We start from the raw sequence: 12,131 nt of genomic DNA on the forward strand, positions 1-12,131 counted from the left end.
GCCTGGGGTTGCCACGCTGCGCCCCTTAGCCTTTTGCTTCTAGGGGGGGCAATTGCCCCCTCCTGCCCCCCTGCCCACAGCACTGGTCGCCCCTCTGGGCAGCTCGCCCCATCCCCCGGGTGCGCTGTTTCTGCCCCGAGCGCAGACGGCTCAGCCTCCTCTTCCTCTGCTTCCCACCCGGCTCCCCACTGTGCCTCCTGGGCTGGCTCCGCAGCCACTGTCCCTGGCTGAGCTGCCCCTGCAGCTGCTCTGCATAGTCTCTTACGTTTACACCCCACCGCTTTTGCAGCTCGATAGTGGGAGGGGGAGAGGAGAAAGTGTGATGGGTTATGGAAAGGGGAAAGGGGGGAGGGCTGGTCTGTTTCTTTCTGGCTGGGGCCGCGCGCCCCGCTTTTTGCATTGAGATTTCTTCTTTCTTTTTAGCTTGGGGGGGGGGCAGCTGGCTTCTAGAGTAGGGCAGCTGCCCTAACTTGCCCCGTGGTGGGTACGCCCTTGTCTACCAGGCTGGTGTGTTGAGCACACCGCTTTATGGAAGTGAGTCGTGAACTGCCAGGAGCAACGCCCCCATGCCTTCCACATTAAACCTAAAAGATCCAAGTCCACAAAGGGCACGTCCGAATAAAGTTTCACCCAACTTTCAAAATGGACCGATTTGTATTTATTTTAATTGCGGGCTTCTGTTCTATGACATAAAAGTGCGATTGGGGAAGCGTCGTAGCTCAGTAGGAAGCCAGGTGGACTCTGTACAAGGAAGCTTCCTAATGTTCCCTAATTAATGGTTCTCCGTTTAAATTTTTCTATAAACTGCTTTGGGAAGCTGCTTATATCTGAAAGTGCTAAATGCTTATAAAACAAAATAGCGGCTTCTTAGCCTTTTTCAGGGGTTGGGGAGAGGCATCTTGTTCTTGTCATGCGAAGAGGAAGGATGGAGGGCACATGGTGATTAAGATCAGCAAGCGGAACAGAAAACACCTGGGAACGGGGGAGGAGGAGGGGGTGGAAAGGAAACCAAAGCACAGGTAGAAATTCCACCACCTTTGCAGTTTACCTACTTCGCTTTCTGTTGCATAAACATTTGCTCAAAATTCTCTCTGCAACATTTCCGGAAAGTCGCTCTTGCTTCTCAAGTGTCCAGACCCAACAGCTTCCAACCAGATTTCTATTTCCCCAACCCCACACCATTCCAAAACATACCTATCTATACCTCCAGATCTAGTCTCCTGGGGTCCCACACAGATCTGCCTACTTCGTGGCACTTTGGTCTGCTTCAAGGCAGCTGAATGCCCGTTTAAATAACTTCAGAAGAGTCTGCTGGATCAGGCCAAAGGGGACCCGTTTAGGGCAGCATCCTGTTCTCATAGCAGCCGACCAGATGCCTAGGAGAAGCCTGCAAGCTGGACATGAGCACAGCAGTGTTCTGCCCATCTGTGGCTCCCTGCACCTAGTATTCAGAGGCATGATGTTTTGTGTACGTTGCCACCCAAGAGATGCCAGCCCTTGAGCATGCAAGTCACTTCCTGCTCTTGTTCTTTGGCCCAACACAATACCACAAGCGCTTCTTACAGGGATTAAGAGGTCCTGAATGCAAAGAACAGTAAGGTGCTTGGTTCTAAAATGAGGCAAAGATATGCTTGCAGTGGAAAACCCCAAATGGCCTTGGCTGTTCTTCTGTTACATTTTTCACCTTTCCTAAGCACAGGAATAATGGAGGGGTAGCAAGGTGGGAGTTGGGAGTAGGGCGTCAAAGCTGGTTTTCACACAGCCTCTGTCACATCACTGAATACCACTCCCATCAAATTTTGCACCAGAAGTCAGTTGTTAAAACTAAAGCTATACAAGGAAGCAGGTTTAATAGCACTGAAACACATACAGGTATCTGCTGGGCAGAGCCTGGTTCCCAGCTTTTCTACAAGCACATCTGAGAAAGATACCTTCCATTTGTTCCCCCACCCACACAACCACCCAAAGCAGCATGTAATGCTGCATGAAAACCTCTGGCAGGAGAGAACAGAGCAAGGGACAAGCAACCTTGGGGTGCTTAGCTTCTGGTTGTCATCCGTTTGGCTTGTGAGACAAAGAAAGAGTGCACCTTCGGGGGTGAAGTCAAACTGCTGGAGTTACAGCGCCTGCTGTGGCTGTAGAGACTGATGCAGGAGAGACATGTTTTATCGCAGCTGGGGCAGATGAAGGCGTCCGGTTGTGCTGCTGCCTAAGTATCATGGCATTTCTTCATTTTGCGCTCTCTCCCAGCAGTCATTCATCCTCTGGTCACTGCTATGGATGCACGACCTGTCTGTCTCCAGGCACTGCGGTTGTCTGCAAGAGATTCCCACATGGCGGGGTTGATGTTGCCAGCCTTCATGTCATGTTGGCAGACATCTTTGTAATGCACAGTTGTTCTGTTGATGGGCCTGGTTCCTGGAAGCCAGCTCCCCACAGAGCACCTCCTTAGGGAATCCTGGCAACTTCCATTCTGTAGGTATGACCAAGCCAGCCTAGACATCACTGTAGGATTTGTGAATGAGTGGATTCCCATGAGAGATCAGAAAAAACCAGGGACTACAATGCTAAGAACAAGGCATCGGAAGTTATAAATCGAGTCCTTAAATGTTTCGGAAGCAGAGTAGCTGAAGGGCTGCCCCCTCTCACCTGAACCTGCCAGCCCACCTGCCGTCAACGTCAGATGCCCTGCTCAGTTTTCCACCACCTTTGCAGGTACCGTAGTTGATTGGATACACAGGACTGGATCCTTTCAGCGTTGAAGCACCTGGACTCCGCAAGTCTCCCCCCAGAGGGGCTCCCATGAGCCACAAACAGTTGTTCCCAAGCTCCTTTTATTGTGGCAGTGTCGCCTATACTGAATGTTTCTAAACACTCCACCCCCCATTGTGTTGCTTTGTGCAGACTCTCGTTTTAATGGTTTCGTTGGGTGGTCGTACTCTGATATGTTACTGTCTTTGTTGCTCAATTTAGGATTTCAAATGTAAGCCCACTTGGATCTTCTTGCAAATAAATCACAGATGTCTTTCAAGGAGGTTCTCACAAGGATCCTCAACACTGCAAGGATGCTGCCACCTTCACTGTAGAGGGAGCTATTTAATCAAGGATACATATCCACCCAGAAAGGATTTTTGAAGTTGCAGCATAGCACAAGGTATCTGACAATAGAAATAGCCTCTGGCTCATTCATCACCTCATTGCAAACCCTGCTCCCTGCCTTGCCCGGCCTACTTCCACCTAACCTGGGAGGGCAGAGGCCCTGACCGACTCCAGCCACAAAGGCTGTTGCTGCTCATGATGCCTAGAGACTGTCAGGGTGGAGCCTTGTTCAGGGGTTACTGCTGGGACCAATATTTTGTTTTCGAGATGCATCATTTTTGCCGTTATCTGGATTATGTTCTTGAATTTTTATTGCTGGACCTTATTAAGAACTGCCACTGTAATACTACTGTATATTTACTAACACAAGATGTTTTCATTAGCTTATTGTTTATGACTACTGTATCTAAATTTTGTTATGCCCTGTAACTAAGCAAATTATGTAAACCTTCTGGTGTGGTGAGTCACCTGGAGTATGGTCTGCTATGGAAAGGTTTCTGAAAAATAAAGTCATGTCAGACTAATCTGATCTATGATTCTAAGGTGGCGTACAAATAAACAGCGATAATGGGGTCTATGCCAATACGCACCTTTGTTACCATCTGTGCCAAGGCTGTACAGCAGGAAAAGGGAATTTTCTCCATAAGGAGTACTGGAAACTCAAGCATCTTTTAGAAATTATGGGCTGGCTTCTGGGTTCCTGTAAAGGGCTATGGTGGTTTTTTTAACATCACTCAGACATTATCTTATTTTAATCCAATTTTAAATGAGTAATTTAATATTTGTTTTTTAATCTGCTGAGACCTACTCCAATTTTCTTTTGGAAAGGTTATATAATAAAAAGCAACCCAAGACACACACAATCCAACAACCCAACCAGAAAAGGCCCTGCATGTGAGGAAGTGCTTGAAGGAGCAGAGCAAAGAGACACAATATCCTGTCCTTAGATCAAGGTGCTTGTATTTAATTGCCACTTATAATAGCTTAATGCAAAACAATCAAGGCAAAAGCTTAAAAGTACTCTTGCAAAATTGCAACCTTCCAAAGGTCAAGAGGGTTATCAGATAATCCCCTCGGACAACCACTCTCCCCAACTGCCTTTCTTGGCCATGCTGGTGCCAAAGAATGAATCTGTTCTCCAGGAAAAAGAGCAAGAGGGCAGAGTTAAGACCAAGGCTGGTTTGGTTCATCACTCTCTCCATTAGCCTTCAGACATAGCACGGGTTAATGGAAGTTAACAAATGAAACAGAAGCATAAATGAATGGAACTCAACCCCAAAGAAATATGAATATTGCTAATCCAAGAATCCACCTTCTCACTCATGATTTCAGCAATTTAGGGCTTCAATCAAACACCCCCAAAGTCAGCAGAAAGACTTTGTGTGTTACTACCTGGGCATCTCCTCACTTCCATTCCACAACCCAGCTTGGATTCCCCACTTCATTATCTCCCAAGAAGAATATTTCTGTTGATCCCGGGCTTCCACATCCCTTAAAGAAGTCAAGTTAGGCAAGTCAGCAAGCCACAAGGATCACTCAGCCTGTGGCCATGTTGATTTTTAATTCCTCCACAGCAAGCGTCCCTCCTGTCCTGTCAAACCTCTTCACTCTTTGCTGCCAGGGGGCTTTTCTTTCTTTGGGGATGGCTTTTCCTTCTGCTCCTTGGTTAGAGGGTGGAAGGCACTTGCCCCGCCCGACTTGGCATCTATGGCAGCGTGCTCCTTTTTCACCAGTTCCTCCAGCTCCGTCTGAAAGAAAAGAAGTCAATCTCACTGAGTGGCAAGGTGGAATGGAGCTGCTGCAAGTCTAGGAAGGATATGAGACAAAACCCAAAGGCAACCTGTTTATGTTTGATCTGGGCTGCACCCCAGTGGTCCCTTAACAGGATAGGTACCTTCCATCCCAGCAGCTCGGCCAAAGCCAGGCAGCCCTCGTCACAGTCTCCAAGCCAGGCAACATCCCTACAAGAGAAGGTGGGAGGCCCCCCACAAAAGAATTATGCTTCAGTGAAAAACATACAGTGCTCTCTAAACACTCAAACCAATTCACATACATTCTCGCAGGGTTCCTTGCAAGGCCAGTGTTATCATCCCAAAATTACAGATGGAAGGAGTCAAAAAGAGAGTGGCTTTCCTAAAGCCACCAAGTGAGCGCAGCATCTGTGCCTCTAGGCTACTGTACTCACTCACAAAGTGTTAACAGTGCAGATTCAAGAGAGGTACAACCCAAACACCTGGATAAACTCCATGTCCTCTTGCCCAAGAGCCTCCACTTTACTAATTGCTCTGTTCTGAGCACCACACCATTAAACTCCCTGGGCCCCACCATCCAGTGATAGCATCAGCGGCTCGGCTTATGTTCCCAGCCCAGTCCCAAAGGTCACGTGCCTGTATGCCTTCTCTGAATCAAAGTCCATTCCACTGCCGTAGCCCATCAGGGACATGAAAGGATCACTCTGCAAAGAGACAGAAAGCATAAAAAGAGTCTCTCAATGGCTCCAAGATGGCACCTATCATTGGGAGGGAGAGGGAATGACTGTTTCATGGATTTTTCACTGTCCTCATCAGTATCATCACATTGATTAAGTCTTAAGGTCAACTATCTTCATAGAAGGCTTCAATTCTGCCCCTACATATCACTTGCTCAAGAGACTCTGTTGTTGTTGATATTGTGGGCAAGTTTTTGTCCAACTGGAAACAAGGTCCCCATTAGAACTCAACTATGAAAATAACTGTTACTGGAAACTGGACTTGATGAGGTTCAGTGCTGTCCCAAATAAAGCACAGAGAGTTGATTTCATTAAAACCACAGCCTCTAAACCTTGCTTGCGTGTCCCACTGTTCCTAATGAGAGCAGAGTAGAAGTTGGTGTCAGGAAAATGTTCTCCCTGCTCCAATTACAGTCACAAAGCCAATTACTTCTGGTACCTGAGAAGCTTTTCAACCCAGAATACCAAATTGCAGAGGGCCATAGTCTGTACCACACCTGATCTTACCTCTCCAGTCTTCTCCTTATTGATCAGGAGCCGCGGTGTGTTTGTGGGTACTCTTGAAAGGAGAAAGGAAAAAATGGCTATGGTAGTGTTGCTTCAGCAAGCAATAGTCATCCCTCAGCCACAGTGCCTACATGGCAGAAGTTCACCTACCTGCTGACGAGAGAGGCAAAGGGCTGGACCTGCAGGGAGGTGCCCATGATAATAAGCAAGTCCACGTTACGAAAATCCTGCAAGCAGGAGGGAAGGAGAGGGGCGTGGGCTGCTGTGAAGGATTGTGAGCACCACAGAAATACCACCGCAGGCTCTCTAGCCATGTTTCAATACCTCCCCTCCCCTCTCCAAAACCACAAGGAGGCTATTTGCACCCTTTGGGTGCATTGCCCTGAACCCAGTTATCATCTACTCTCTGGGCTAAACAAGCCTCACGATTCGAACATAGTTACATTCATTATAGTTCACGGGAGAACTCTGTGGTTCAAAGCCCATGAGGGTGGAGGCAATTGCAGCTCTTCAGCAGAGAAGAAAACCACTGACTCCTGGAATGCATGAGCATTAAATGCTGGCGTGCTGCACGCAGAGTGATTTCTGGCCACAAATTGAAGTGTGCTGAGCTAACAAGCCCACAGTGAACAATGTAAGAGTCAGTTATAATCTATTTACAGGGCTGCTCTGAATGCATTAATTCCCCACAAGCATCTTTGGTGCAGGGTTTTCCTTAACCCCCTCCACAAATACTTCTCTTTTGTACCTATTTATAGCCCAATCTGCCGTTTCCATTTTCCCTACCCCTTGATAAATGCTTTACTAATCCCAGCCATCTAGAACGATATAGTAGGCCTATCATAGCATTACACAGCCTACAGATTTGGCTCTGTGACAGCATCACTGAGATCCAGCTGAGAGCAAGGACAACGGTTCCCGGGGTAGTCACTAAGGGGACTCAAACCACTGAGATCACTGACTCTCCTTTCACTCCTCTGTGCACAGCTCTCTGCTGCAGGCCTCCCCCATGTGAATTATGGAAGGGTGCAGTTCTGAAGCTACTCTGCACATTCACAAGGTGCACTGTGCTCCCATTTCTGGTCAACACTTCTTTTTTAAAAAATCAGCATGTTCTCTCTTTACATAAACCCTGGAAGGCTTACATAACCCAATCAAAAATACATTTAAAAAGCCACAAAATTTACCAAAGATTCAATATCTAGTGCATTTGTGCAAATTTCAGCAGTTAACTTAAGGATCCAGAGGTCATGGGGCTTTGCAGATCTGTGAATATGGGGGTACAGGAATCCTGACTCTGAGGAAAAAGCAACCAGGACACTTACTGACTGCATCAGAGAGAAGAAACGAGAGGGCAAGTTCTCCCCAAAGAACACGATATCTGAGTACAGAAGGGGGGAAAGTCAGGAGAGATTCTGTGAGAGAATAGACTGCGGCTCCTTGATAATCTCAGTTTTCATTAGAAACAAAAAACAGCTGCAAAGCAAATTTCTAACCCCTCTGCCCTTGTGTTTGAATCAAATCTACGACAAAGGATTTTGAGATGTGCTGGGGGGAGGTGACTTGGGGGTGGGACATTTCAGAAGATAAGCTCACCTGGCTTCACAACACTTTGACATTTCTCACACTTTGGAATGAGAGATGAGAAGATCTTTTCTGAAAGGAAACAGACAGAGGTCTGGAATGCTAGAAAATGTAACTAAACGCAGCCCACGGGCAGTAAGCCCATTTTCTGACACACCCACACTTGCCTCCATACTGAGCAAACAAGAAGCTACTCTTTTATACCTTGGGTGACCGAGTTGGCACACTGTCAGGGGCCCTCTGTACAGGGAGCCTCCGCCTCTCCTGCTGACCAGCACATCGCCCAGTGAGAGCAGTGATAGCAGCAGCAGCCGGTCAGGGGAGGGGGAGGAAGAAGTCAGGGGATGGAGGAGAGAGGGCTCAGCGATGCTGCAGAGCCCTGGCACCGACCAGGCCAACGGTCCGAGGAGACGGGGCAGCCACTTCCGTCACCCCAGTTAAGGCGTGGTACTAAGCGTAAGGAGGGGAGGCGGCGTTTCGGGGTGCCCAAGCTCTTATGCTGGTCACGTAACAGGAAACGTCCACTCCCGGATTCTGCAAGTGACTAGAAGGTTCATGTTTCTTGGCATTTCAGCACTGTAAATACAATGCACAATAAACCTGTTAAAGACAGGATGGACTTTGGCGACTTTTCTCAAGAGTAGCCACACACAAGCCCCGACACATGCTGAAATCACAGGCAGCAGTGGCTCCTTCAGGAGCAGCATTCACACAGTATGGAAACCACGGTTATCTCACCACCAAGAAGTGGCAACCTATCACACATTGCTTCCTCTCTACAAAAAGGTTATCAAAGACACATCCAAGAGATTCAGCAGGATTTTCCCAAAGGACGTTCCCTTTCTATTGTATACCCCTTTAGGGACCCCGTGATTGCCCTCCCCCCCCCCCACCCCCTGCAACAAAGACACACTATGGAGCATCACCTTTCATCCACTCCAGGGTGTATGCCTTTTTGCAACCGGAATTGATGCAGTGGGAAGTGAAGAAGGTGCCGTGAGCTTCCACGAGGTCATCCTGACCCAGGCCAGCCACCCGCTCCAAGGTGTCTATGTTCTGAGAAAGACAGAGAAAGTGTCCAGGACAAGTGAGTGGGAGAAATTCTCTAAGCCCAAATGGCTGCCCACATAAGAGCTAAAGCTGACTAAGGGCAACAAGCAACAAGGAGCACAATTCTAAGAGATGCTCCTCATGTGTCAAAGGCTCCTGCTCTGTAATAGGGCAAAGAACTGCAATGCCCATGCCCATGGGAACAGAGGTCAAACTACTGACTGAGGCAGGTGGTTCTGACACTGGGGCAACATATCCTTCCTACTGAAGCATTTTTACTATTTGTATGCCATGCAATGAAGAAAGAACCAGGAATGGCTACAGGGCTGGTGGTCAGCTCTGCTTCCACTGAGTTTGGGTGTGCTGACCTCCAGTCTTCCCTCATATCCATCTAGAGTGACTTCTGGAAGCAGGGTTGCACTGCAGAGCAATACCACCAGGCTCACCAGATGTTTCCAACACTTTAAAATTAAAAAAACCCTAAGTCCTCTAGGCTGAAAGATTTACTTGCCCTCTTTTGTGATCCATGAGGTTGGTTTTACCCACCTGTGTGTAGCAGCGCAACAGCATCCCTTTCTCCTTCAGGAGGCGCAAGAAGTAGTGGCAGACCGTGGGCTGAAAAAGAGCAGAGCCCCAGGCTAAGCAACTATTCTTGGAAACAGATATGGTAGGTGGTGGTTTACTGGAACTCAAGGAACAGGGCTGCCAACAGGGTAGGCATTGCTGGGCACTCCTGCAAGGGCCACACTGCTACTCTCTGGAGCTTCCTGGACTGCTGCTCCTGCTCTTTCCTGTTGCTGCCTATTTGCATGCAGGCAACAAGAGAAAGCAAATGGGGCAGAATTCTTCACTTCCCCTGTGCTATCCCTATGAGGACCAGTGGTTATGGGCAAATGGGCAGCAGTGCCTTATAGAGGCAGGGGTGTGGAGGCTCAGAGAGAGGGGTCTTCTACTCCCCAAACCAAGAGCTAGTACTGTACTGCAAAACAGGGGACGAGGATTAATCAGAGAGTGGCAACAGAGACCCAGAATTCCAGGCCTCTTCCCACCAACAGGAGCCCTCTTCTGGATTCAAGATCCACATCCCCTCAACTCATTTGAACTGGGAAGAAAACCCTGGAGAAATCCAGCTCCCATCTTGCTCCACAAACCAGAGCTGCAAACAGGTTTACATGGCTTTGAAACAAAGCTGCCTCCTACATATGCTGTGCTGAAAATGAGGAGACATCTAGTTTTCCCTTCTTTAAATCCATGGCACCAAGTCCAAAAGAAGTGAATGCAGTTAAAAGGGAATTGCTGAAAAAAATCAAAGATCCCAAGAGACTTTGAAACATCAGAAAAGAAAATCCACAAACAAGTTAGAAGTTAGTCATGGCTGAAATCTGGGGACAGAACCTGGGAATCCTCACATCCCAAACCCTCCCAAAACATCTGATATCCAATCCCCTCTCCCTGAGCCATGTTTTAACTCCAAATTAGGGACAATGCAAAAGAAAGCTTACCTTGAATTGCCCTGGGTACAGTTCTCGGGCCAAAGCAAAGAATGGCTCAGGGTGTTGCTAAATCAAGGCAGAGAAATACAATCAGTTGTGCAAAGAGAAAACAATAAAACATGGTGTTTTCAGCAGATGCCAGCTTGCAGGCAGATGACTAAGTGTGGTACCTTGAAATAGCTGATCTCAAAGATGGCTTCAGGGTATGGTAGGTTGTACTGCTGCAAGTTGGCATAGAGCCCCGTGCCTGGTGAGCGGAAATCAGGGATCCCTGCAGCTGAGAGGCACAAGGTCACTTCGTTAGTTCAGTAGCTGAAAAATCCTACCAGAGACTTGCCCTACCCTACCCCCCCCCCCCGGCCCCTGGTTAAGATTCATCCAATGTGCACATGTATTGACACCAGCATTAGTTAAGCTGGGAAGTGGGTTTGCTGCTTTATTGGTTCCAACCCCAGTTCACTCCACAGAAGAACGGAAGAAGAAACTATGGATAGCTCAGTTGTTAGAGTATGAGACCCTTAATCTTGGGGCCGTGGGTTTGAGCCTCACATTGGGCAGAAGATTTCTTGCACTGCAGGGGGTCCCTTCCAACCCTATGATTATATGATTCAAACAGATAACACAGGAGCCCTGCTGGATCAGTCCAGCTTAATCATAGAGTATGACATAAGCCAGTTATTTTGAAAAAATCACCATGAAGGACACTTTCTACATTGACTTGTCTGTCAAGAAAACTCCTCATGTTACAGAGGGTTCTGAGAGAGGTTTCAATGTGTGCACATCTCACAGGGGACAATCAACAGACCTGTTGAGTTTCAGCATTGCCCTTGAATACACCTGATTCTTCCCTGGTAGGTGCACATTGGCGGGGAAGATCAGGAAACTGCCTGGAAGACTTTTTAAGCAGGCAGCTTAAAAAGAGGCCAGAGTGGTCACAAACAATATTTCAGGCGAGGGATATCTGTATCAAGTGCTGATCCAATTTAATAGACTTGGTTATCAATACTGGGTAATGATTCCTTGACATCAGACAAATAGCTGTAGCCACCCTCAATACTACAGAGTTTTAAAATATACACATGGTAGGTGTGCAGCCTTTAGCTACTTTATCCTGGGAGGAGTCATGGCTCAGTGGCAGAACACATGATATACATGCAGAATCTTTCAGGTCCAATCACGTCTCTTAGTTTATAAAACAAATCTCTGGTGGCAGAACAGGAAAAGACCTTTGCTTAAGACCTTGGATAGCAGGTACTAGGCTGCAAGTGAACCAACAGAGTCAGCAGGAGGCAACTCATTCTACGCTGACCCTCATCTCTGGAAAGACAGATGAACATTTTTATTTAAGAAGTGTCAGCGCCCCCATAGGTGGGGATTATATATCACTGTTATGACTAGAGAGGCCTCTGACACATGCACACATTACATGCTGGCCAGAAACGCAGCCTGCTCTATTCCTTCCTTTTGACACAACCAAAAATAATAAAAGTGCATGCTCAAAAAAGTCCTTGTGAAACTCACCAGTTGAGATTCCTGCTCCCCACCATACATACTACCTTCTTGCCTACAACAGAAAAAGAGGGAAGCACTTTTTAAATCTCCATTGTTTTGATGATAACAGTCTCACACCTACCCCCAGCCCTGTAGCAACACTGTGGGCTCTTCCATGTGCCATAGGTCTGTGGTTAGACTACATTTGGTCTTTACTGAGCATTTGTTTCAACTGGTTTACGCGGCAGTTGTGGATGCTCTTTAGCTGAGATTCCTGCATTGCAGAGGGTTGGATTAAATGGCCCTTCAGGTCTCTTCCAACTGTACAATTCTTTGATTTTATCTGTAAGCCACCTTGAGTCAGGGAAAGGATGGGGTATAAAGAAATATATAATAATTATTCGTCTCTTTAGAAATGA

General features: G+C 47.4%; 1 protein-coding gene across 1 annotated transcript in view; it reads right to left on the reverse strand.

Moving 5' to 3' along the window:
• Positions 1-1,976: 1,976 nt before the first annotated feature.
• The window catches only part of SIRT2 (sirtuin 2), a gene marked incomplete in the record, with an annotated part of 12,926 nt that continues 2,771 nt past the window's right edge, over positions 1,977-12,131 (reverse strand). The window contains 13 exon segments of the mRNA XM_060275558.1: positions 1,977-4,847; positions 4,994-5,060; positions 5,487-5,554; positions 6,095-6,146; positions 6,245-6,321; positions 7,420-7,475; positions 7,691-7,750; positions 8,605-8,734; positions 9,275-9,343; positions 10,231-10,287; positions 10,392-10,498; positions 11,743-11,761; positions 11,763-11,785. Of these exon segments, the coding sequence (XP_060131541.1) occupies positions 4,704-4,847; positions 4,994-5,060; positions 5,487-5,554; positions 6,095-6,146; positions 6,245-6,321; positions 7,420-7,475; positions 7,691-7,750; positions 8,605-8,734; positions 9,275-9,343; positions 10,231-10,287; positions 10,392-10,498; positions 11,743-11,761; positions 11,763-11,785 (929 nt within the window).

Source organism: Zootoca vivipara, chromosome 6, assembly GCF_963506605.1.
Source record: "Zootoca vivipara chromosome 6, rZooViv1.1, whole genome shotgun sequence".
NCBI lineage: Eukaryota > Metazoa > Chordata > Lepidosauria > Squamata > Lacertidae > Zootoca > Zootoca vivipara.